The following is a 27,826-nucleotide window of genomic DNA, read 5'->3' as shown; positions in this document are numbered from 1 at the left end:
ACATGGATTTGGATTTGAGCCAGAGGAAACCTGCTGCCATCTAGTGGTGAATATGTAGTTTTACATACAAAGCAGCAGTGTGTGGTTGACGAAAACCCTCTTTAACCCTTTCATGCATAGTGGTCAGTACAGTGGACAGTTGTTCTCCAGCTGTTCTCTTGTATATTCATGGGTTTGGTTGTTTTAGTTCCAGATCAGCCAACACAGTGAATGCTTATGCACCATCCCATTCACTGACGTTCAGACCATTACTGTAACTGCTGTTCTGGATAAACCTGATCTGCAGGAGCATGTTTGAGTATAAAATAATTGTTATTGTAATTGTCATTGTTATTAGACTTAGGTTGAATAGTTATTCTGTTTTATTGTTAATTGTGTATCATGTTTGTGTTTTATGTTGTTTGGACTTGGTATGGCTGCTATCTTGGCCAGGTCTCCCTTGCAAAAGAGATTCCTAATCTCAATGGGATTTCTTGGTTAAATAAAGGTAAAATACAAAATAAAATAAATAAAAATACACTGTAATTAACAGGGTTTTTAATTATTTTTTAAACAAAAAGTTGTGTTTTGGGTTTTTTTTTTTTGCATATTATCTCCATGGAGTGAGTAGGAGCTAGTATTAGAGTATGTTAAAATGTGAGAAAACATCAGATTAGCAGCATTAAAAATGTTTTTATGTCATAGTTTTCACACAGTAGATCAGTAAATACATGTTTCTTTGTTTCTAAAACGAAATGCATGGTGTCCAGCAGAGTGAATGTTTTTTTTTTTTTAACTCCATGAAAAATAGCTTCATAAAAAAAATTTCATTCGCATTGTTTTTTTTTCATGCCTAAAGAGAAATAAAAATACTCAGGGATAAAAAAAAATCTTGATTAAGGTTCTCGTAATTCATGCATGAAAGAGTTAAAGCATTTACTCAAGTAGTGATCTGATGTGCCAGGACGTACACAGTAGTTTTAACAACTTGGTGAAATTTGTAAAAGTCTACAAGTTTAGACCAGCTGTGCAAATTTATTAGATTTAGAAAGTATTCAGCTGATTTGGATTTTAAAGGATTTTAAAGTGTGTTTACAAAACTTACTGTATTTTTACAACTAACTGTATTGCTTGTTTATTTCTGATGTACTTCTGCAGAACAGTTTTCCTCAGAATATTTGATTATACACTTAATATGAAACATAACAAAAGCAGGTTTTGAGTTTGACAGAGGGAACAAAAAGCAGAACTTAGATTAAAAAGTACACTTTTATGGGATAAAATGATTAAGATGTATATACCTTTAATGGCATGTTATATAAATAAATATTTGGCAGAGTAGATAATGTTAGCTCTTGAAAATAAGATAATGTAAAATAATGTTTCCATTGGAGGATTTACACCATGACTTACTATAAGTGCACAGCTGACTTAATTTCACTTAATTTCTGTTTACTTTTATTGCCTTATTTGACATGAACTTAATCATGTTGTTCCTGTTCCTGAGTCTTTGGAAGGAAAGAGACAAAAATTCAATGAACAGGTGGGATTGACACATTCTCGTTAATTAACCTTAAAAACAGAAAAGAAAAACAGTCATGAAAATTGGCAGAGTGTGAACAGAGAAGTCAACATTCCTACGTGTCTAATATTTTATGTAAAGAATATTTCTGTTAAATATATTAGATGCTGTACTTACAAAATGACCTACAAAGGGATTAGTATATGTAGTTCATACATTTCCATCATTTTTTTGTCTGATGTCTTCAAATTGGGTTTTTGATTTGTTTAGTTAGTTTTACTTGGTGGAAATAGTTTTATTATTAATTAATTGACTATTTTTCATAGATATTAGTGTCATTTTTTGGGTATTATACAGAAAAACCTTGATTAGAGAAGCTGGAATTTTAAGAAGGAAGGAATGTACAACATCAATTATTACACAGTTGTACATAAAGTTGGATTAATTTCATTTTCAGACACATTCGTCTATTTATTCCTATTTAGTCACCTTTAACCAGGTATAATGATCATATACTGAATCCCAGTTACTGTATCAAAAATAAATCATATTGTCACATTCATCTAAGGAGAAGAGCTTTAGATGTTGCATCCAACTTTATGGGCAACAGTGAATTATATTTACAAAATCATACTATATTAACCCTTTCATGCATAGTGGTTAGTACAGTGGACAGTTCTTCTCCAGCTGTTCTCTTGTATATTCATGGGTTTTGTTGTTTTAGTTCCATATCAGCCAACACAGTGGATGCAATGCACCATCCCATACTTTCCAATTCATACCATTACTGTAACTTTATGTTCTTGATAAACGTGATCTGCAGTAAATAATTGAGTGTAAATCAATTGCTAATTGTTATTAGACTGTAATTAACAGCTTTCGTTAACAAAAAGGATTTTTTTTTTTAATATTATCTCCATGAAGTGAGTAAAAACTAGTATTAGAGTATGATAAAAGGTGAGAAAACATCAGATTTGCTGCATCAAAAATGCTTTTGTTTCATAGTTTTCACACAGTATATCACTTTCTGATATTGCGTGTTAAATACATGTTTCTTTGCTTCAAAAACTAAACTCATGGTGTCCAGCTGAGTGGACATTTCTGTAACTCCATGAAAAATAGGTTAATTAAAACAAAACTCAGTAAAACAAACGCACCCTCAGTCAAACAAACGCACCCTCAGTAAAACAAACGCACCCTCAGTAAAACAAACGCACCCTCAGGACAGAAAAGCCCCTGAATGCAGTCAGGTGTCCGGGGTGGAGTCAGCCCGGCCCGGCTCAGAGGGGGGGTTGGTTACGGGGGTAGTCGGCTCCTAGATCCGCTCGGCTGTCGGACAGGCCTTTAGCCAAAGGGACCCGGACTGAAAACGGCCTGTTTTTGGACTGTTTTCCTCGCAGTTGCTGTTATCGTGGACAGATTCCAGAGCCGTCAGGTAGGTGAAGCGGAAGTGCTCCGTCCGGACCGGGTTAGCTTGTTTTAGGGGAAAGTGGTGTCGCAGAGCTAAGACCAACCAGGGTGAACAGCCGTGCTTTCCGACAAAAAACTACATATTAGAGGTTTCTTTAAAAACTAGTTCACCTCCTTGGGTTTTTACTGAGTTAATGCCACTGGAGAATCCGTGACAGGTTGACTGAATGGTGTGTTTTCTTCTAGTTTGTGAACAGACACAGCAGAAGTTTAGCTTTAGCTTAGTGTCGAAGGGATGCGATGAAAATGAGAGGAAACCACAGAAGTCTGCTGTTCCATCCGCGACCAGGGCTTCTTCAAAAACTGCTTATCTGTTGGAAATAAAGAGGCAGTTCAACTAAGTCCAAGACTAAAGACAATAGACGGTCCTCTCCTTTGGTTTAAAGCTGAACTGATTCATATTAGTGATGTTTATTTAGGAAACTCACACCGACTGGAAAAACCTGTTCCACCGACAAATACCAGCATATTCACCTTTATTTGACTCCAGATAATAAGCATCACTTCCACCAGCACACAACCATTGTCTCAGTTGCTATGCTGCTGTGTTTTCAGGTGTTTTTGGTTTAAATGACGAGTCACAGATGAGTCATGGATGTTTCCATCACTACAGACTTAAACCCAGGCAGGGTTCGACTTAAGGTTAAGGTTAGTTAAACCCAGGCAGGGTTCGACTTAAGGTTAAGGTTAGTTAAACCCAGGCAGGGTTCGACTTAAGGTTAAGGTTAGTTAAACCCAGGCAGGGTTCGACTTAAGGTTAAGGTTAGTTAAACCCAGGCAGGGTTAGACTTAAGGTTAAGGTTAGTTAAACCCAGGCAGGGTTCGACTTAAGGTTAAGGTTAGTTAAACCCAGGCAGGGTTAGACTTAAGGTTAAGGTTAGTTAAACCCAGGCAGGGTTCGACTTAAGGTTAAGGTTAGTTAAACCCAGGCAGGGTTCGACTTAAGGTTAAGGTTAGTTAAACCCCGGCAGGGTTCAACTTAAGGTTAAGGTTAGTTAAACCCAGGCAGGGTTAGACTTAAGGTTAAGGTTAGTTAAACCCAGGCAAGGTTAGACTTAAGGTTAAGGTTAGTTAAACCCAGGCAGGGTTAGACTTAAGGTTAAGGTTAGTTAAACCCAGGCAGGGTTAGATTTAAGGTTAAAGTTAGTTAAACCCAGGCAGGGTTCGACTTAAGGTTAAGGTTAGTTAAACCCAGGCAGGGTTAGATTTAAGGTTAAAGTTAGTTAAACACAGGCAGGGTTAGGTTTAGAGTAAAGTTTAGTTAAACACAGGCAGGGTTAAGTTTAGAGTAAAGTTTAGTTAAACACAGTTAGGCTTGGAATAAACGTTAGTTAAACCTAGGCAGGGTCAGGCTTAAGGTAAGGGTTATTTAAGTCAGGGTTAGGCTTAAGGTTAGTTAAACCTAGTCAGGGTTAGACTTAGGGTTATGGTGGTAAATCACTTGGAAAGACAAAAAACTCATTTGGAAGTTGTGACTTAAACAGTTGTGTGTCTTTAAAGGTTAATGACTTATTGTTTGCACTGTATCTGATCTAATCTGATGAGAATAATCAGATCAGACTTTTTGTTTTGTTTAAACTGTACACTAGATTATTTTATGTTAATGAGAAGTCAGATGTAGTGGTACTGCTGTAACATTGCATGATTAGTCATTTTTTATTAAGAGTAGGCTATTATTTTATGGCAGGAAAAGCCAGTCTGAGAATTGTTCAGAAATGATCAGTACCGATTCCAAGAGTTCAGTATTGGTCCAGAATTACAATGTTTTCAAACTAAAATCGTACATTTTAGTTCAAATTAAGGCTGCATTGTTGAATAAACTGTCGATTTTCATGATTTATAGATGATTAATCTATTCATTTTTAGTTTTGCTTGTTTGGTTCACAACTCAAAGACATTTTACCCAGAGGAAGACGGAAACTAAAGAATATTCACATTTAAGAAGCTAGAATTTAGATAGATAGATAGATAGATAGATAGATAGATAGATAGATAGATAGATAGATAGATAGATTTATTCTCAACTGATTAAATTGTCCATTTATTTGGGCACAAGTCTTCAGTTTTAGTTTTCAGCTGATTTACATTTTAATACACTCAAAGGTGTCTGACAGTATGAAAATAATCTAATTTACCACCATATGAATTTGTCTGTGAACATGTCATTTAGCAGGTCAGTTAGTCATGTAAAAATATTGAAGGTTGGTACCAAAGTCTGATAACAGAGATGAGAGTTTTTATCAGCTGATGGTGCAGGTATTCTTAACCAGAGGCCAAACCTGTGGTGTGTGAATGGCTGCTGAAGGGTTTATAATATATACTCTTCAGCCTAGAACGTCTGCCACAGTGAAGCTCTTATAAAACCACACAGGTGCAGAAATGTAAAGAAAAGGAATCGGAATAATGAATGCTTGGCTTCTCTCAGTAATTGCGTATCAGTGCAACTTTTCATATTTGATTCTGATTTGTGGTTCTTAAAAACTGAGATGAACGTCAATCCAGCAGGGATAGAAACACTACCACATCCATAAGATTACCCACAATACTTGAAACTCCGCAGTGGAAGCCTTTTCTGGACCTCTTCCAAGTATTTCACCACTGAAATCCGTCAGCGTAGACGAGACAGTCATGACTTTACTGAATGCAATTTATGGTGAGTGTTTCAGACAGGTTTTACATGTGGGCTGTATTTACCCGACAGCAGTCGAGTTTAATGTGCCCTCCAGTAAAGAGATTGCATTCACAAACTATGTACAAATAATACGGCTGTTGACTGGAATGAAGCTGTTTTTCAGAGTTAAATCTTCCACAGCTTTCACCTCGAATCCTCATTATTTCTGCATCTTAAAACACTGTTTCAGAGCATTCTCGTTTGTTTTCCTAACTCAGCTGGATGTAGAGGAAGGAGCTGTCAATGACGCACTGTTTGGATTTAATTAACAGAAACATACGAGGAGGTTCCACAGTACCAGATGGTCAGCAGACACTCTGTCATTCATGCAGAGCACACATCTGAGGTGACGGGGGTGGGGGAGAAGATGGCGGCGTCAGGAGGGAAGAGTTTGATAAGAGGCGTCAGAGGAGGGCGAGTCTGGGCTTGACTGGAAAGTGAGCAGAGAAGATTACGGGGTGAGAGAGAGGATGTGAGTCTGAGGGAAACGAAGGTGAAGCAGCAGTAGTTCCTTCATCTGAACCACTTCATAAATCCAACAAACCTGAGGTGGACGAGTGTTCAGTGTTGTTGTCGAGGCTGATGTTAATGCGGCATTGGTCACTGCCGTTTGTACACTGATTGGTAAGATAAGTCTGTCACCGTTTTGATCATTCAACACAAGTGTTCCTACGCTCTGTAAATATGAATAAGAGGCATAGACTGCAGGGTTTTCACTACTGTTATAAGACTTGGATACAACACATGATGACACAAATTAAATAAATAATGGACAGAAACATCCGATAGTTACAGTTCAGCACACTATTGTCTACCAGTTTTCTGTTTTTATACCCCCACCCCAGAGGATGGGGGTGTATAGATATTCCAGGAATTCTGTCCATCCAAGATTTTTGTCCAACCAATTTCTTGAAGTCTCTTCTTTTCAAATTGGACACACATGTTCTTTCCGACTAGGAGAGGAGCAGTGCACAGTTTAATGACTGGAGTAACATTTTTACCTCCGCCAAGGAGCTTCTGTTTTTGTCAGCGTTGGTTTGTCTGTCTGTGTGCAAGATAATTCAAAAAGTTGTGGATGGATTTGGATGAAAATTTCAGGAAATGTTGATACTGGCACAAGGAACAAAGGAATACATTTTGGTGGTGAGTGGGGGTGGTGGGGGTGGGGGGCACTGATCTGCCTTGGCAGAGGTCTGCGCTCTCCGAGTGCTTCTAGTTGCATTTGTTGCAATTTTTTTTGAAAAGCTTGAAAGTTAAGACTTGGGCAGAATAATGTTTGTTTTGATCTGACTGAACTACCCAAATAGGACAGCAATTAAGTTTAATCTAGCTTACAATTATCTTTAATTTCAAATTCAAAATGAATCCCTGGGTACACAGGGTTGAGCAGGAGGGGCAAAGTGTTGTGTGTCGGGCAGGGGTATTGGTAAACTCTGCTTAGTTTTTCACTTGTTTATTTATTAGGCGTATTTGTTTTCCAAATGTTTTACAGTAACAATAAATGTCTATAATGGTGTGAAATTATGTATTAGGCTAATATTGGGCAAAATGTAAAATGTTTTCTTGGGAGTTCCCTCTAACTCTCCACAAAGTTCCTGGTAAAGTAAAAGTTCCTGGCGAAGGGGCTTATTCATTCATTTTCCTGTCAAAAACAGTGACGTTTCCACTGGAACCTAAACAGGGTGGTTCTAATATCCAGTCTTGGCTCGACTCGGGGCTTCTACTCTGTGCTTAGTCATGGATCTTTGTGCGTATACATGTAATAACTCAGCTCTGCTTCTGCCTACGCTGCTGATCTGCATTAGCCCTGGAACATCTCATCTGGTAATGCACCTCAATAAAAGGCAGATGAGCTTGGATTTCTTCACCTGATTACATTTCTTTTATGCACATATCCTTCATGCACATTTAGGATATTTGTAATTTATGAAATTTTTAAGACGGTAAAGATGGTGTTAATTGTAACCGCCTTTGTTTTTTGTCTGATTAAACCTTGGCGCTTGGTATTGTAATGGTAATTTTACATATATTCTATATAACATATAAGATTGTTTGAACTCTGTATTATATGTGACGAGTTTTATTCCTGTTAGACGAATGGTTGTTTTGCACTCTGTGTTTGGTCTCGGACATTGGGACACCTGTGTTTGAAAATGCATTCTCACAGAAGTTTCTCACCAAAGTTGTCTCCTCCAGACATTCCATCCTAGCACAGGAGATATCATTGTGACACAGAGAGAACATGATTTTTTTTTATTAGTTTCATATAAGAGACAATGACGACTGTAATCTCTGTACACCCCTGCAGACAGCTTTTGCCTCTGTACGATCTATATGTTGAAGCTTCAATTAAAATACACAGAAAGACACTGATAGTCTGAGGACCATTTTTTATTCCGAGGACGAATGAACAGTTTTTTTTTCCCCAACAGTCATCAAACTTCAACACATATTTAGCTCAAACCAAAGCGTCAGTAGAACTGAGTATCAAACTGTTGAGCACTGAAAAAATCTGACCTCTAATGCCCTCTGAGTAATTATTTCTTTTTCAAACACTTAATGGTTTAAGTCCTGACCTAAACTTGTAACCACATGTACCAATGTGAGACAACAAATTTGTAATTGTGTAATGAAAAAACAGAAACACACAAACCCAAATGTCTGACATATTGTTAGGAGCTATTGGGTTTTATCAAGGAAGAAAAATTTTTATCTACTGTTCAAACAAGATACTTAATAGAACCTTATTTACGTTTTGTTTTAACCCACACAATGTTTACTAGGTGTCTTGTTTTGATCCCAGGTTTATGATATATGCTCTGACTGTTTTGACCTTCCTGACATATGTTTGTTTTTGCAGCATGGGGGCGTACGAGGAGAAGAAGGAAACATGTGGAACTATCTGCCTCAAATACCTCCTGTTCACTTTCAACTTTCTCTTTTGGGTAAGTTTCCAATTTAGCAGGTTTGTGGTTATTAAGACAACGTGCAGGAGTTTTACAAAATGCAGCTCTGACAAGAAAAGGGTTAAGTATTAACGATAACCTCAAATGATCGATTTTGGGTCCCAGGTTTTTTTTCCTGGATTATAATTTGTAAAATGTGATGAGACCTGGGAGGGTGGGGATTTCCCTAAAACAAAGCTAATGGGGAAGGTGGAAAACATAAGCTGTGACCTACAATCTGTGTCCCAGTTGTGTGTTCACAGTTTTCCTGAACCACAAGGGAGAGCTTAAATTAGAAACACTTCAGGTGCACCCACTTTCAGTTCCACCTCAGATTAAACTGGTTTAGATGATTAAATTGATGTCTGATTAGCTGATGACTCATGTTGCTTCGTCTGTTCCTCTTCCAGTAATGTCTTTGTGTTTCCACATCTGTGCCAATACCATAATGAGTACAATGTCTTCACAACAGATTGGACAGACTGGACGGAGGCCAAAAATTACGAAAAAACAAACACTTAAATCCACCTTCTTTTAAGTTAAACGTCTGCCACCAAACACTGTGGAGTGGAAGAATGAAAGCTGCACAAACAAACACATAACATGATATTTAGACACCGTCTCCACATTGGACATAAGATCTTGTGTCATCTAGGGTTTATCTTCGGTGTGATAAAGGTTCAGTCAGTGTTAGGGATGTAAACAATAGACTATCAATTAGGGATGTAACCATATGAAAAATTCACATCACGGTTACTGTGACGAAAATTATCACGGTTATCATTATTATTGTGGTATTGTTGAAATTGTGTCCAAATGTTCAAAAAGTACTAATACACACACTGAAATAATTTAACCAAGTTGTATTTTGAAAAAAAAAAAAAACAACCAAAAACAAAACAAAACAAAAAAAAAAAACAAATAAAATAATTGGCACAATGTACCTTCTGTTGGCAGAAACATTCAAGTATTAACCCTTAGTGGTCTGAGCCTATTTTGTCCGTTTTTCAGTCCTGTAGATTTTGCCTTTATATACAATATAAACAAATGTTTACTATACCCATGTTTGGGATCTGTTTTTTCAGCACAACTTCATCTATATCATCTGCCTATTATTTTTTTCAGTTTTAATCTACTATATCAACACAAAAGGCCAGAAAACAAAAAAGTATATAAAATCCGGTTTGAAAAATGTATATAATTTATTGCATAAATAATACAAAGATGCTTAACAAACCTTTTCAAAGACTTTAAAAGTGAATATTAGTTCCAAATATTAGGTATATACATATATAAAATTGTAATACATTAAAACTATACTCAAATATTTTTAAATAAAATCATATCTTTACATGGCGTTTCCTCCGGAAAAGTGTGGTAATCAAACACGGTTATCATGATAATTAGAATTTAAATGGTAATACTAACTGTTGGCAATTTTACCACAGTTTATCGTTACACCGGTAATCGTTACATCCCTGCTATCAATTAATTGTCAATAAGACTTTGCTCGATTAAATTATTAATTGTCAGTTAATTGCCCTTCTCCACGGCAGGGTTTGTGGTGTTGACAGTAGGGGGCGCCACTGCCCAAACTAGGCTTTGTCGCTGAAGTTAAATAACGCCGCGGCTGGGATAGTCGGTCATTGAACCGGATCATGGCGTTGATGAGTTAGAATGGCTTTAGGGACATAGTGGAGTGAAACACAGGCCGGCCTGTCAGTTTGTGGGGAGCGGTACACCCCCGCCTAAATACACGCACATATGCAGGTTCGATGTCGGATCGGAGCGTTTTCCTGGAGGTTGGTGTAGTCCACGACCATCTGGACTATCTGGTCTGTGACACAGAAGTTGAAAACATCCTCCAGGCTCCTGATCCGGGCCGCAGGCATGTCCCACCATTGCCGCTTATCAATTAATGGGTAATTGATCGATAAAGTCAACCAACTAATGATTAATGGATTAATGGATAATTTGCATCCCTGGTCAGTGTTCATGTTGTATGACTCTTCATTGATCAATGATATTTATCTGGTTTTGATCAGTAGTGATGGAAGCACAACATCTGGATGCATTTGCTATATTTTTTTTTCCCATTTTCTGATACATTGCTATAATGAATGTGCATTGAAGTTGTAGCCTAGATATTGCAGTGCAAACAGACCGTCAGCAACATTATTTATTGTTTTTTACTGACTGGAACAATACACATCTAAGGCTGTAACTAATGATTCATTTCATTATAGATTAATTATTTTCTCTTTTTAATTCAGTTTTATCCACAACCCAAAGATATTAAGGTTTTGGGAACAGAAATGTTTTGTGCTGACTGAAATGGGGGACAGAGGACTGAAACTGTCCCCTGAAAACCACGAGACTCAACCATAGATGGTGTAAAGTAACCCCCCCCCCCCCCCCATCCTCTAGTCTCTCTCTCTCTCTTCCTTTACCCTCTCTCTTTTACCCCAACTGGTCAAGGCAGATGACCATCCTCTAGGAGTCAGGGTCTGCTCCAGGTTTCTTCCTGATAAAAGGACGTTTTTCCTTCCAGTGACACCAGTCACAAGTGTTTCCTCCTGGAGGATTCTGTTGGTTTCTGTAAATTGGCTTGAGAGTCTGGTTTCGACCGGCTCTATATGTAAAGTGACATTAGATAACTTTTGTTATGATTTGGTGCTATATAAATAAAATTTCTTTGATTGACTGATTGATAAAACCACCAATGTTCATCAGATTTACCTCATTATTTAAAAAAAAAAAAGAACTGCTAATTTTTGGTGTCATAGTTTCCAACCACTTGAATTTCAATCATAACGTGCGTCCCACAGCACTTCAGTTCAGATGAGATTTAATTAAATCTGAGTTAATTCATTGCAAATACTCTTGTGGAAAGTCTTAAGTGTCTCCCTGAGTGTCGCTTCTCTCAAAATGTTGTCTTTATTTTCTCGTCTGTCTGCATGATTTGACTTTTACAAATTTGAATCGACTAACAACAATCAGTGCAAGTGATGTGTTTAGAAGTAAAGATTCAAGTACAAAACAACACAAACGTGCTGATCGGTCACTCTTCATTGTTGCTCTGGGTTTGATATTGATGAGCTAGAATAATTTCACAAAACAACAAAGCTTTTAAGTTTTATTTTACAACCAAAAGGGGTCAGAAGTGTCCTCATACACATTGAATTTTCCTTTTATATGTTATGTTCGTATGGTATGTTTGAGTTATGACTCACAGAAGTCTCTGAACCCTTCAACAATGCCTTGTTCATTCCAGCAGCAGATAAATGCCATTGCCATTTCAGCTTGTGTATCAAGGCCAAGTCGCATACTCTATCTGAGAGGAGACAGACGATGCATTCAAAGCCCAAGCCTTGCCCAAAACATTCCAATGTCTGGAATGTGGTTGTTTTAGGTGGAAAGTTTTAAAAATAACGCATTTAATAATTCGGTTGCAAGAGAGTCGGCGCTGTTTCCTTTGAAAGATGGCGTCTGATTCACTATCATTCATTCCCAAAGTGTGAACACAATCACAGATTCACACATATGTGATAGTTGTCCGTCTGCCAAATCATCTCATCTTTGTCACATTTTCACACATTCAGTTCTGCAGTCTTCTCTGTGGCAGATCCCAAGGTTGGAACCATATGAAGACTTCAGAGTCAACTCAGATCCTCTCACCTCTGCCGTGATTTTCAGTCGTCCATATGACTCTAAATTCACTTAAAAAACATCACCCCAGAGAATCCCATTTCAAGTAAATATTCACCATGTTGAGTGTGCAGCTTGTGTGGGCAACCGCCAGTTTCTCCAAACATATTGAGTGTGGAGCCAAATGCATCACAGTCGAATCAAGTGCAAAATATTTCTGGGCTGAATTTCAGATTGAACGAAACATACTGCTATTAATATGCTGAATGGCAGCTGTTCAATAACCTTGAGAAACATTACACTGACCTAAACTTCACCACATTTACTTTGTAAATGAAAGTAGATGGAAGTAAACTGGACTGACAAATCTTAGATACACTTTATATATTCTGGTGTTTCTAACTGTTAATGATATAATTCCCAAACGACAAGTAGATAACAGTGAATGGTCTAGTGTTACTCATGTAAACAAAGTCATTATTGAGCAGTCAAGGTTATTTATTCAAGTAGAAGTACAGGTACTTCTGCAAAATAGAAATATTAATTCAATCTGTTTACTCATAGATGCTGCAGACAAGTGTAAAACTAAAAAAAAAATAGTGTGTTCAAGGATGTGTGTGCAAAACTGAGTGAACCTCATGCTTACTAATGTATATTAAGGAAATGCCAAACAATACACTGACAGTAATGTATATTAGCATTACTCCAGTGTGCAGAACCTGAAACGTTCAGGATGAGTTCAATCTTGATGTTGTGACGGCATGAACTGAAAAAACAGAAATCCACCTCTAATGGACTGAAACTAAAATAAGAAGTTGAGCAGAAAGTACAGATACTTGTGTTGAAGTAAAATATAGGAAGTAAAAGTAAAAAAAAAAAGCTGTCAGGAAAAATAATAATTTAATGTACAGATAGTTGAAAACTGCACTGAAATATAAAACAGTGTCATAAATGATGACAGATCAAACCATGTAAAATTAAAATTTAAATGTGACTCAGGAGTTGGAAATGTGGATAAAATATATCACTATAAATGTTTTAAATGTATACAGAGTACAGATGGACCAGAAACAGAGTCTGGATTTCTCTATTTGCACAATTAAACCAACAGTATTACATTAAAAACTTTGCTACTAAAGATCATTATTTGGGTATTAACATAATGATGATTAAGGTTAGATAATTAAAATTGGATGAATAAATAAAGAAAATATAATCAAACTTAATAACTTACAAAAATCACCTACTGTCTGAGATAAACATCTCTGTAAACGTCAGGAACAGGCTGTTTGACTCCCAGGTTCTGTCAAAGGGTAGTTGTTATACCTGTTGACGCCACCAGGGGTCACTAAAGCTCCCTGTGCCGTTTGAATCACTGGCAGACGATTCACTCTTTCCTGTGGTTCATTGAGTTTTAACAGCAGGTAAAGACGCAGCATCGTGTTCACCACATGGAGCATTTTCAACCACGTTTAGCTACTTATGGCTGCGTTCTCAGACTGTTTTCCACCCAGGATGTTTGTGTGAGAAGGAAGGTGACTTTAGGAATGTTTTGAGATCCTTCATATGGAAAAGAGTGTTTTTATGTCACTACAACACACAGATGGTGACAGAAGTTATACTGAGCATCTTTGAGAACAGACTGTGAGATCTGATTTTTGGTAATAGATCACCAGTGTGTGGGTTAACAACATTAGGCTGAGTTTAGAGCGACAGCTACACTGTTTCCCTGGGTGTATCTGGGACTGAATTGTGGCATAATTTTGGATGTATTTTATTACATCATTTAGAAAACAGTTTAAAGAAACATTTAACAAATCTGCTCACTGATGAAGTCAATATACAGTTCCAATTTTGCAAATATTAACAGACAACTCCCTACTAGTAAATTTAGTCTCCTCAGACTAATAGGCTGTAGTTTCTCCCTGGAGCGGTTAAGAAATTTCAGCACGGGTTTTCCCTTTCTTCAGCTGCACCTAAGTCTGAAAATGCAGGGAAAACCCTGCAATTATGAAGTCAGTGAGAATTAAAGCCAAACATAAAGATAATAATATGCTGTGTTACCATCTTATTAGGCCCACCTTGATAAACCAGGTACAGCTGAATACCACAGTCCTGTTTTATACAATTTGCTTTTTTATGCTTTAAACTGCTGGACTAAGCTTTTTTTTTTTTACTCAGTTTTCCCCAAGTTTGTGGAGTTCTACAATGCTGACAAAACATTTTGTTGATGTTATCTGACTAAAAACAATGTATTGTTGCATAAATTTGGTTATATATTATTAGGGCTGGGCGATAAAATGATAATGATATATATACCGTGCTATAACTTTTCCTCGATTAAAAATAAGAGACATGCTTGATACAATTTCGATAGAATTCATTCGCCCATGCCTTGACAGACATAAGAACAGCCAATCATAATCAAGTAATGCCGCACTGACCCAATCACACTAGAGCCATGGCAAGTTAGGTTGACGCACACAGCACAGGCATAAGAGCAGCCGCAGCACACACACTAATGTTTGGGCTACAGCGGGAGATAATGAGTGTTCCCTCAGGAGAAAATCTGACCGAGAACTCGGGCGACCAGGTTACTGAAAAGTAGGGAGTGGCATAGAAGCCCCGAGTCGGGCACTCAAAGCATGTTAAGTTTCATTTTTGGTTTACGCCAGTTACGGCCATTAAGGAACGCACCCCATGTATATACCCCCAGCATTGTTTGGTGAAGATGGTCTGTTTTGTTTGTGTTCTCTTTTAAAACTTGAAAGCTTTTGCCTGCTGGTCAGACTTTTAGTTTAGTTTTAAATATATGGACCTGTTTTATTTATCTGAAACAGTTGTATAATGTTCTTCAGCACATCTGTCATGTTTAACCGCTGACAGAAAATAAATCACATTTAAATGAAAAATAACCTTCTAATATCTTCACAACTAACTTATGAGTAACGGAAAATGTAAGCTTGACAAAAATAGTGATTTGATTTCTATTGTGATACATATCGATACCGTCTGATATGAAAAAAATTATTGTGATATGCTTTTTTTCCATATCGCCCAGCCCTATATATTATTAAAATATTTAGAACATTACCCAAAGATGCACTGAGTCTGGTCACTGATGAGGGTACCACACAGTTCCAACAACTTAACAAATAAGACAACCTCCTACTTTTAGAATTTTTTTTCTGAAAATGGTGAAGAAATCTGGGGTTACAGAAGCGTTTTATAGATTTTAGAACGGACCACCCCTCATACTGAGGTCTTTGATGTATTTCTTGTTGCACAGCAGTAAATGCACTCAATAAAAGTCTAATAAAATGTCTAAAATACATGATGCTCTCCATTTAGGCCTGCAAATAAACAATAACCACAATGGCTCAAGTCTCCAGTAAATGGTGCTTGAAGTATTAGTAGTGTGTGTATTTATATGTATGTATATGTGTACACTAAATCACGTAATTGGAGACTGTTGTGTTTTTTGTTCTTGTCTGAAACACATATTTTTTGTCTTGTTATGTCTTTTATGTCATTCCATTGTGTTGCATCCTACAACTTTTGCGTCATTACATCTTTTGCTTCAGTTTTGTGTTGCATCCTTAATGGTTTTCTAATCTTTTGTCTCTTGTAAATAAGATAAAAGCAGGTAACCATCTTGCTTCTTCAACCTTTTACACAGAGAAGACTGATGACTTGACATTTACTGTGATACTTTGGTAGATACGGAATAAGAACATTTTTGTCCATACTGCTTGGTGCTACAGTGTCATGTGAGGCTGGTGTTTGTGCAGTATGTTTCCTGTTGGTGTTCAGTGTGTTTTAATTCCACTGTCTCTGGATGTGGTACCGTCTGATTCAGTGACTTGCTTCTGTTTTCAGCGTCTGTCCTTCTAAATGAAATCTAAATTAAGCAGCTGTTGGATTGACACCTCTGTCATGGTGACTGTTGCAGAGCTGCACCATCTGCTAACTCCTCATGCTGATATAGATGTCATTTCTCATATTTTCTTTAATAGTTGTCCTAGATGATGCTGAAGAAGATCAAACATGACAGTATTCACACACTCGTATCTGAACATTGATTTTTATGCTGCTTTCTAATTACTATTAATATCCAGTCCACTGCCCTTTGGTTCACTCATTACTTTTTTTTTTTTTTCGTACATTTTCCTTCAACAATGTGATTATAAGCAGTTGTCTTCAAAAATCTGTGACCACAGCTAAGTTTATGTTTCTGAAAATGGTGGCAGTTACTCCACAACATTCATCGATTCAGGATTTGATCATATGGAGCAGTGGTATTAAACTAAATAGACATCCACTAAGTCTCCAGCTGACCTGACAAAGGATTTAATATTTTTATATTTTATTGTATATACATTTTTTTTTTATATTTTATTGAGCTAAATATAGTTATTGTCAGTTTTACAGACATGATTGTGCCATCGTAGAACTCAGATTTTAATCCGATTTTTAACACTGTTCTCTTTTTTTCTTTTTTTTTTTTCTTAAAACCAATCAATAAAGGCAAGTCACTGTGAGCACATGAATAATTGAAATTCCGTACCAAAGCCGCCTGAAGAAATTGAAGGATGCTGTGTTCACGATCACACATTCAGGAAATAGACAGTGCCTGAGTATAAATAACATGTATGTGTTTGATGTGGTTCTTGTGCTTCCAAACAGACACTTAACTTGGTTTCTCTTTGAGGATTTTCAATTTTCTTGGACAGAAAACAGTTTTTCAATGCACATTTTTTTGCAGTCATTAGATATTTGTCTGACATGGGATTGGCATTTATTCTTACCTCAAGCTGCTGCTGTTGTTTTTTTCAGTGTCTGTTTGTTCCTTTGTAAAGGGGTTTAATATTTACACGTTTGACAACCGTGACGGACTCTGAGCAGTAGAGCTTTACTGGCCTCGGAGAGTTTGGACTTTTCTGTCATCTAATTTCACTGCCAACCTCATTTATAATGTAATTTTTAATTTTAATATTTTTTAAAAGTAAAAATCCCTCTGTACTGCTCTGCTTGAAAAGGGTGTATTTAACAACATCTGCCACTGGATCGGACATTAACACGTTCACCATGCAGGTCCGACCTGTAGACACAGTCACATAAACACATAAACAGTGGAACTGAAGTGTTTGGGGTAAAAAACACTTTGACCTCTAGCTGTTTTTCAACCCAAGGTAAAGATAAACCAGAATATAAAGAAGGCCCATCCAAATGAAATGAAAATTGTAAACGTTTTTAGTACTTTTTTTTTAAGAAAAGTGCAGGTCCCCCATTTACTTGTATGTGTTCACAGGACACTTCTGATCAGACCTGTTTGGTGAACATTGACTGCTTCCTATTGACTGGACTGGCTCCTCTGCCTTTGTCTCTAAGAAGGTGGTTTTGTTATGCCTGCTAAAAAGTCACTACAAGACAAAAGCGCTTTGCTTATTTTTCATTACACTGGTTCAAATACAGATGTCTTGCTGTCTGGATTTGGACTTGAATCAACAAGTTGGTGACGCTTTTTCATCTTGAGGCCCAAAAGAGACATTTATTTTGTGAAATACCAAAACATAGACACACAAATAATTCATCCATTGTCCAAACAAAGTTTTAATGCCAGAACATGACCTATACTTACCAAGCAGCAGAACATTTCAGCCAGAACATTAAAAACAACTGAAATAATAAAATCTCATTCAAATCAAGTTAGAAGAAAAAACAGTTGAAAATGTGCATCTGATCCATGAGAGATATTGTGACAATGATAACAACTGATCTTTAATTCAAATTATCGCAGTATACTAAAATAATCTCAAAATACAAAAATCATGTAACAGTTGTTTGCTTTACAATTATAATGTTAAAAATGTTTTCTATATAGATTTTCCCAGTTCAGTGTATGACCTTTGACCTCTTCTGACAATAATTTCAGGCTCATCAGTTTCCAGAGCTCTGTGGTGATACATCATTTATTAAACCACCGATTTTGTCTTAAGATTTAGTCCTCTTTCTAGGGACGACAGCAATGATTTAAGTCTCATAATGGGGTTTTTTTTTGTTTGTTTTGCATTTTCCCCCAGTTGGCCGGGGGCGTCGTGATGGCGGTGGGTGTTTGGACCTTGGTTGAGAAGAGCGACTACATCAGCCTTCTCTCCTCCAAGACGTACGCTGCCTCCGCCTACATACTAGTCCTGGCTGGAGCCATCGTCATGGTAACAGGCGTGCTGGGCTGCTGCGCCACCTTCAAGGAGCAGAGGAGGCTACTGCGAGTGGTAAGAGATCATGTCGGGGTAGAGATGCTGCTTATACAGCTGCTGTGGAAAATATTTAACCGATCACTTTTCACATGCAGCCTCCGAAACTCAAGCTGGATTGAAAAATAAATAAGTATTTCTCGAATTTTGTCCCTGCTTTAACCTTTGATCGCCACCAGCCCGGTAACAAGATAAAAATCTGCTCATTTGCTTCCTGTTATTCCGCTAGACATATAGTAATAATATCCAGACATGGATACTGTATGTCTCATCTCAAAGCAGACGATCAAAACCAAGAAGTTTTAAGACCTGTGCAGTATTGAAGAAATAGGGAGATCCATAAATTATCTATGTATGAAGTCTAATCTCTCATATTTAGTAATTTCACATAGTTTTTGACCATTATTAGTGCCATATTTGAGCACAAAGAATCTGTAAACGAGAGACACATTATTAAGGTAAACCACATCCAGAAATCTGAATAGCCATTGATGTTGTTCACATTAAATTTGTCATTCATTTAGCTGTTGTGCCACCCAAAATGACTTGGGTGTTGCACCCCTGGACTAGACAGTATTATGTATTTTGTTGATCCGATATATGAAATGTTTCAGTCCCATAATAGTGTTCAACATAACGTCTAGTTTAATTCATTTGCCAGTCAATGGTATCTCCCCTTTCCTAACGTTATCGTTATTGTGACTATTTCAATGTAATGAAATGATGTAACAGTTTACGTCCTACACTTCTTCAGGAAGCCATCTCCTACTTTTGTCTTTTATTAATGTTTTGACTGAGACATACTCAAACGCAGAAGTAACATATTGTGTCAGTAAAAGTGCTGGAGTACAGAAAGTCCCAGTAGTCAGATATAAATGTTAGAGTAGTAAAATGGTCCCAGGCAGTGTTTGTTTTTTTCAATTTGTTTTACTGCAGCATTCATGTGTTTGAGATTTTACTACTGCACATTTTAGTCTTAAATTACTTAAACTGTTGATACTTTATAGCAATGCATTATTTTCTATAAGATTATCATATGTGGTTTGCACATTCATCTCACAGCGAGAAGGGTCATGGGTTCAGTTCCAGCTCCAGACAGCGTGGGCCTTCTGTGTGGAGCTTATATGTTGTTTAATGATAGGTTCACTGGTCCATCTAAATCTCCCTTAAGTATGAATGTGAGAGTGGATGGTTGTTGGTCTGTATGTATGTAAGCCCTGCCCAGGTTCAAAACCAAGCCTGATTTCAGCTTCGTGATCATGTATTTTCAAGTGAATCCAAGAAAGAAGGTTTTTAGGGAGTTTATTTAGCTTTAGAAAGAACATTTTCAGGTCAGCCCAAAAAGGAAGACTTCATCCTTTAGTTTATCAAAAACAATTAAGATGAATAGATTTAGAGATGGGTATTTCTTGCTTGACAGGAAGGGGGAGACAAACTGTATCTGAAGGAAAAGTATAATATTTTCATTTGAGATTTAGTCCGTAAAAGGGCAAAAATGTTGACCACTGTTGCCAGAGCATTTCTCCACATCCATCAGACTGGAGAAATGCATATATGGAATGAGTCTCTAAAGCTGTTGTACAAATGGAGGATACTGGCATCATAAACCTCTAGGACATATGGACGCCTGGATCACTAAAGCTATTCTTGGCATGTAAACGGATGAAGTGGGCAAGAATGGGAAGATGTAACATGACATGCGTTACATTTTTATAAGGACATGGCGGTAGGACACACGTGATTAGAATGAACCGAGCTCATGGTGTCATTCCTGAATGTGCTGAGTTCAGACAAAACAAAAACTTCACTGGAGCATGTGTTCCCATATTTCAGTTGGCACATTTTCCACACTCAGCACAGGGTTGATTCAACAGAGACACCTGCATGGCATTAAATATGGCACAAATAGACTCACACAGGACCACTGGACTCTGCCAAAACTCTCACACATTTGCTCATCCTCACATTTCAGCATGGTACATTCATGCAGCCTCGTTTCTGGTGTCTCATAAGCTTCGCCAGAACATGCAGCAGCGGCTTTGGCATCGTTTACTATTCACCGGAGACATGTCCACCACATATTTCAGTTTAGGATGAAGTAGATGCCAAAACACAGTCGATGCCCACCTGGTTTATTTATAGCTACCATTTAAAATGGAGAAATCAGAGGGTAGAATACAAGCAGAGCATCCAATTACCTTCACTAACGACCCTGAAATTACAGTAAAACTAAGGCTATAAAGAGATGTTAAAAAAAACAAAACATGTCTGTTATATCAAATTGATCTATATTTGTTTTTTGTCAAAAATACACTGGTAATTTTCTTAATCTTTGTTAAAGCTCCAATGATTGATAGTTTCAATGTAATTCCTTTATTACCTTTCAGCATATTGTAATACAGTGGTCTGAGAGGACAGGAGATGTCTGCATCTACTACTTACACAAAAATCACACATACACTCACAGTCAATGAAAACTTTGAGACCATATTTTTCGACAAAATTTTTATTTTGAAACCCTGAACTGGAATTTTTTCATATGAATCATTTGTTTAGGATATTGGCATACAGAAACAAAAATCTAAAGTTTCAAGAATAATTTCAAAACAAAAAACTTAACAAAAGAAAATGGTACCTGCCAAACACAAAGTCACAACAGTAGCGGTCCTGGTCTGTAGTTGTCACTCTCTCTCTCTGGCCCTGTGGTGTTGTGGCGTTCAACCAGGTTTGTGATTGTTGGTTGGGAACAGCCCATACATAGGCCTGGCTATATCACTGGAGCTCAAAGCGGCCTCCTCCATACCCAGTGCCTGGAGACGTTCAGGTGATAGACGTGGCATGATGCCGTTCACTGGACCAACAATGGTGTCCTTTTTTGGGCCTTTATATAGGCCTTCCAAACCAATCCTCAAATTGTGCAGATACCCACTGAGTATTGCTCAGTGTGTATTTGGTCCACTTTTGCAAAGAGACCAACCCATGTGCAATGAACCGTGACAACATGACAACTCATCATTATCTGAACTACCCCAGCACTAAGTCATCAATAAATCCCCAATGAACCATTACAACCCCCCTACAAGTAGAAATATGCATACATTTCTACCTCAAAGTTTCTATTGACTGTCAGCATAGATCTATCCTGACAGACTTTACCTAATCACAGATGTTTTCAGACAGATAGGAGGGTTGAATATGTGATTGACAGCTTCAACTACCAATAACTCATCAGATTCTATTCCCTATCGCAACATAGAAGCTTGGAAAAGTGTCTTCACTTTCCATAATGGCTTTAAACAATGTCCGTTTCATCTTTTATATTTAGTCTTTATTTGGACTAAGGTGAGAGCTGCAGAAGGAAGGGGTGCATTTTTTCTCCTGGTTTCAGCTCTTGAGGCTTTAAGCTGTAGATAACTGCATCTGTAAAATCTACTCTTCAGTTCATTTTAAAACAACATCATGTTATTCTGTGAATATTCAATCATGGTTGAACTGAACTACGATTGTTGAAAATATTTATTCTTAATCTGTCATTTTTAATGGGGATGTGGTTGGAAAGAATAAAGATAAAAATTACGTATACACATGAGATTGTTTTGTATGTTGAAATGGACAGAACTTCCAGTATTTATAACAGGTGTCACATATAGTGGATATTTCCATTGTCTCAAAAACAATAAAATAAGATACTGTTAGGTGAACTACAACTGTATTTTCCATTTATAAGTGTTGATAATTTATTTATGTGTGATATATGTGTGTGTGTGTGTGTGTGTGTGTGTATATATGTATATATATATATATATATATATATATATACACATACACATACATACATACACACACACACACACACACACACACACACACACACATATTTATTTATTTATTCATTCATTCATTCATTCATTCATTTATTTATTTATTTTTTTAAAACAAAGGATACATATACTGCAGCCAAAGTACAGAACAGATGTACTGATGTAGCATTAGTAGGACTGGACAATATATTAGAGCTGCAGTTATCGATTAATCTATCGATTATTTTATTCAATTCAATTAAACAAATTTGATTATTTGAAAAGGGAAAAGAAGTAAAAATTTGAATGACATGAAATGACAAACAGCTTGTCTTTTATTTCAGAACCAGCTGAAACAACAACCACAAAAAGTATAAAAGTAAAAGGATATATTAAAAAATATCTATTTAAAAATAACAAGAACAGTATAAAAAATATCAAAATATCTATAGATAAAAGCAATAACAAACGAGTCAAATGATATCTACAAGCAATATGTGCACTGCAGTCTTCAACACATTTGTATCCAACTTACGAACAACTTAAGATAGAACTAACATACATTTTTGTGTTGATCCTGGCATCATGTGCGTCACAATATATGTCTGTGTGAAACACAACAGTGAACCCTAACCCTAACAGAAAAAAATATAGACAAATACTTTTAATATTTGTGTGAAAGATTGAAAGTTTAAAGGAGTAAGTGATGGTTCCAGTGAAGAAAAGTGACAATATATACATTTTGTGCCTTTCAATTCAGGAAACTTGTATTAGAATAATTATTTTTAATCGATTTTAATCAATTGATTTACTTAAAGTTATCATTCAAAGTGTATAAGTACATGTATGATGTAAAGTTGTAGTAAAGACATCTATTTTTGCATCATACTTTGCCTTGGGTTGATATAGACATAAATAGATAAAATAATCAGCCCTGCGATGAACTGGCGAAATGTCCAGGGTGTACCCCGCCTTCGCCCATAAGTAGCTGGGATAGGCTCCAAGTGACCCCCGTGACCCTAGTGAGGATAAAGCAGGTTCAGATAATGAATGAATGAATAGATAAAATAATAATATTTCCATTACTCATCAACACTTGGTTTCTCTGCTGCTTAAATAATCATCCTCGGCTGATCAAACGCCCGAGCTAGTCGACCTCTACTCAGATGTGGGAGTCGACTGCAGATTCACAGAGCAGTCGACATGTGAGTCTGAGCTATTTTTAGGCTTTAAAGGATAATTGAAAAGGCTACAGATTTGTACTCAATAAATGGAGTCCCCACTATGTCCACATTTTTAATCTATAATGCAGCAGTCGTGTGTAGCTGCAGACGTGTTCATGGGCTCTTGTGTGTTGTGTGGTTTTGGAATGCATAGTGCATCCTGAAGAGTTTGGATTAGAGCGATGAATCACAGTGAAGGAATGAACTTGTCGGCAAGGAGAGATGCTATCGGGATTGTTAAAGAGGGCACACATAAAGGAGGAGGGCAGGGGGAGGGGATGGAATAATTGTTTTCTTGTATGTGCTGTGAACGACTTGTACCTGCTCAGTGAAGGTGAGGTCAGTGGTGATTGGCCACACTGTCCCATAGCATGTAGGACACAAGTTCAACCCCTTAGAAAGCAGATTGATCCATGGCATTGTGTACATACTCAGCCTCTGTAAAGCTCTGATAAACTAGCGGTGGTTAGTGTTTGATTAAAGCGAAGGCCGTATCAGAGCCGGTGTAAAGCCACTGTGATGTTTGTACTACATTAAGAATGAGACAAGGCGCTAAAACAAAGAAAGTAGGAAAACTCCCACGGGGAGAGGGGTGTGGTGTGTGTCTGCAAACACTCAGCTCTATTGTTTTGTCAGAGTTAAAAAAGCGATAGAACAGTGTAATGACTCAGAGTGAACACAGAAACTTTTTCCTTCCATTTGACAGAGCCAGATGGAAAATCGTCGTAAGGGTCTGGATCCACCTGTGGACAAACTGACTTCCTGTTGGATCAGTACAAGAATACGTCTGACTATCTTCTCTCCATCTTTTCCTAATTTTTGTCATCATCTCACTATAATTTTTAGAGCTGCAGCTATCAGTTACTTTCTTTGATTTGATTAAACAATTATTTGAATAGGTGAAAAAATTATAATACAGACATGTCTGAAAATGACAAAGCAACTTAATTCCAGAACCAGCTGAAACAACAACTACTACAAAAAGTATAAAAGTAAAAGGATATATGAAAAAATATCTATATAGAAATGTATGCGCACGTGTGTATCGTTTGAGTGTTTGTAAATGAGAAGCAGCGTGTGTTCTGTTGGTTCCTTAACCATCAGTCACAGAAAAACATGAATTAAAGTAATGCATCAACATTTAGTTTTTTTCTTGAGCTAAAGTTAATGACATAACTACAGGGTGTCCCATAAGTCTCCATACATAGGAGACATAGTACATAAGGTTCTAACATGTATTTCTTTATATTTCTTCTTTATAGTTCTTCAGCAGTGGAGGACACGCATTGAAATGTGTTCCCGACAAAATGGCAGTCATATAGAGCATATTATATAAATAAAAATGGTTTATGTCAAGAAACATTTATTTTTCCTATGTATGGAGACTTATGGGACACCCTGTAGTGACCGCCTCATATATTCTGGGCATTCATTGCGCTAACATATTAGCATTAGCATTAACTTTACCATTATTAACTTGTGTTGCCTCTTCTTTCAGGACTCATGCAGACTGGATGTTTCTGTTGCAAATTCAGCATCACTGAAGTCCTGCACTTGTGATAAGTACCACAGTGGAGGCATTGGAGTGTTTTTTTTTCTTTCACTTTAAAGTATTCCCACTCTTTAGCCTGTGCTCATGTACATCACAATGAGCGTCCCTGTGAAACACAACAGCAGAACCAAGTTTTAGTGGAACTAAAATTAAGGAAACAAAGCTTTTTTAAAAAAAAAATAATAATAAATTTATCTTTTTTGAGCAATGTAACAATACATAAAATGAAGTAGAGTTACAGTGCATACATTGTACATTGCCTTATATCATTTTTCCCCCATGCCCAAACCAACCTCAAGGCCGTCCGGGAATCGAAGCTGTGATTCAGGAAAATTGGAATCGAATAATTTTTTACTTTTAGTTGACTCAAGTCGATTATTCTTTTCAGCTCTTATAAGTTTCTGTCTCTGTATTTTGGACCACAAATCTACTTTTTGTGTCTCTACTTCTGTTGATACACTTCACAATAAACATTCATTGATTTGTTGGCTGAAAGCAACATTAGTATTAAAGTGGCAGATTATAAAATTAAGAATGAAAAATAACCTTAACAGCAGTCAATAACCAGTGCCTTTACTGTGTTAATATAACAATAAACTCCTGGAACTCTTACAGCAAGAGTCAAAATAACAATTTTTAAAAAATCTTCACCTTTGGCATACAAAACCATGACATCCGTTCTGTTCTCTCTGTGCGTGCATGTGTGTGCGTGCATGTATGTGTGTGTTAGGGATGTTATGAGAACCAGTACTCATGATACCATTCGATATTATGATGAAAAAAGAATCGTCAATACTCATTTTTTTAATAAATGGAAAAACTGATGCCTGCATAAGAATCGATACCATTGGTAGGCTACTACTGTTCCGGAATTGATGGGGTCAGTACGCACTGACAGTACACATGCAACAGGTACAGCAGCTCAGGAAAGAATGGACACAGCTGCAGCTAAAGCTCTGCCTTGTCTAATGGATAAAAAAGGACCAAAAATCATGTGTTGAAGTATTTCAGGTAGACGACCATGATGTGGTTATTGACATGCATAAGCCACTGTGTAAACACCGCTGCTGCAGAATTCAAACGAGGGCAGAGGGGTTGGGTAGGGGGCTACCACAAACCTAGCAAAGGACCTTCGAGACAGGCACCCAGATCTATTTAAAGAATTCAAGGTGAGTTCGGTTATTCAGCGTTAAACATTTGACATGTGATACCATCAGCGCTCCACATTGGAACTGGTCCGATGGTCCCATGCAGTTTTTACAGCCTAGCCCCTTTCAGACCACCGCCTATACGAAATGTTGACAATAAGAAACCTTACCAGTGGTCACTAACAGGTGGACCATGGTCCGGGTCTGGACCCAGAAGCCGTCCCATACGGACCTGGATCTACAGCCGGTGGTGGAGTGCTTCTATTTTAACCAGTGCAGCTTACAGTAGAGTAGATGAGGAAATGCACAGACCAATTGCATGTATTTAGAACCATCCCATGTAATACCACTCAGCCAGTCACATCTGTGCATTCAAAGTAGTAAACACTGACAGTGAAACAGATGAGAGAGTTAGAGGCAACAGCAATATTCATTTATATGCAAAGACTTTAAGTATTTCTTGTTTAAGTTTATGGGTTTTTATGATTTTTTTTTTTTTTTTCACCGTGGTATTGATTTGGTATCAAAAATCATGTACTTTTAGTGGTATCGGTATGGATTCCTGAATTTTTGGTATCGTGACATCCCTAGTGTGTGTGTGTGTGTGTGTGTGTTAAAATCAATTGAAAGTGGATTTTTGAAGGCTTTTATGATAGTTTCCACTACTACATACTAATATCCTCCCTTCCCCACTCACAAAAATCTTGAAACTGAAAAAGCATTTTGGATATCCAAAATCCACATTGACATTTAATGGAGTGGTGTCAAGTAATGGGACGAGATGAACAGTTCATTAGCCCACTAACATTGAGATACAAATCTGTGCTACCTCTTGACACTCTGTTGATAATTGTACATTTCCTAAACTTAAAATATCACAAATTCAATCTTTAATTACAGTAATTTTTTTCTCTGCCTGAAAACTTTGTTCGTCCATCATTTTGTCGTCGTCTGATTCATGGACCAAATACATAGACTTTCATCTCTGAGAACACGATTTTAGTGGCTTTAGATAAGTTACACATCCATCTACAGTCAGTGGGCAGGTTTAGTTATAAACACAGCAAATTCTATGATTGTTCAGTTTTCTGTTCCACAGTTTACCCAGTGGCCATGTTCATTTTAACTCATACCTAAGCTTCTATGTTGTAGCACCGCTCTGTTTCGTTTTCTTATTTTTTCTTATCTCATTGTATGTGATGCTTCTCCTACTGAATCTTATTTATCTGAGGCAACAGGCTGTGCAGCAGCAAAGGTTAAAGAGATTTTCTGTCTGTGGATCATTTTTGTCATGCGCCTGCTCTGCAATCTGATGAGTCTTTCATGACGTAGTTATGACCATTAGACGTGAACCGTGAGCTTTAGTTCAGTCCTTTAGAATTATCCATTACACGTCATGTGCAGTGTATCTGTTGCAGAGGAGCAGGATGAAAGTCAGTGTTGTGTGAGAACAGATACTATATAACATCGATGTCATTTTAAAGTCATTTCTCTGGTGGTTTTTAATTAGAGTTATTTGTCTGTGTGTAAATTTATGTCTAGAAAATAGTCCATCCTTTTTTCAATAACAGCCCAAGTTCTAACGTCCGTCTGTGCTCACCGTCAAAGTGT

The 27,826-nt window shown here is 37.2% G+C and overlaps 1 protein-coding gene across 1 annotated transcript in view; it reads left to right on the top strand.

The window, feature by feature from the left end:
* Nucleotides 1-2,762: 2,762 nt before the first annotated feature.
* Nucleotides 2,763-27,826, top strand: part of LOC115415157 (CD151 antigen-like) — a 48,290-nt gene continuing 23,226 nt past the window's right edge. Inside the window, exons 1-3 of the mRNA XM_030128635.1 lie at nt 2,763-2,936; nt 8,503-8,587; nt 18,319-18,510. Coding sequence (XP_029984495.1) covers nt 8,504-8,587; nt 18,319-18,510 — 276 coding nt within the window. The 5' untranslated portion in view covers nt 2,763-2,936; nt 8,503. The remainder of the gene's footprint in view (nt 2,937-8,502; nt 8,588-18,318; nt 18,511-27,826) is intronic.

The sequence above is a fragment of the Sphaeramia orbicularis genome, chromosome 3, assembly GCF_902148855.1.
Source record: "Sphaeramia orbicularis chromosome 3, fSphaOr1.1, whole genome shotgun sequence".
Lineage (NCBI taxonomy): Eukaryota > Metazoa > Chordata > Actinopteri > Kurtiformes > Apogonidae > Sphaeramia > Sphaeramia orbicularis.
This window is presented reverse-complemented; position numbering and strand designations above follow the sequence as displayed.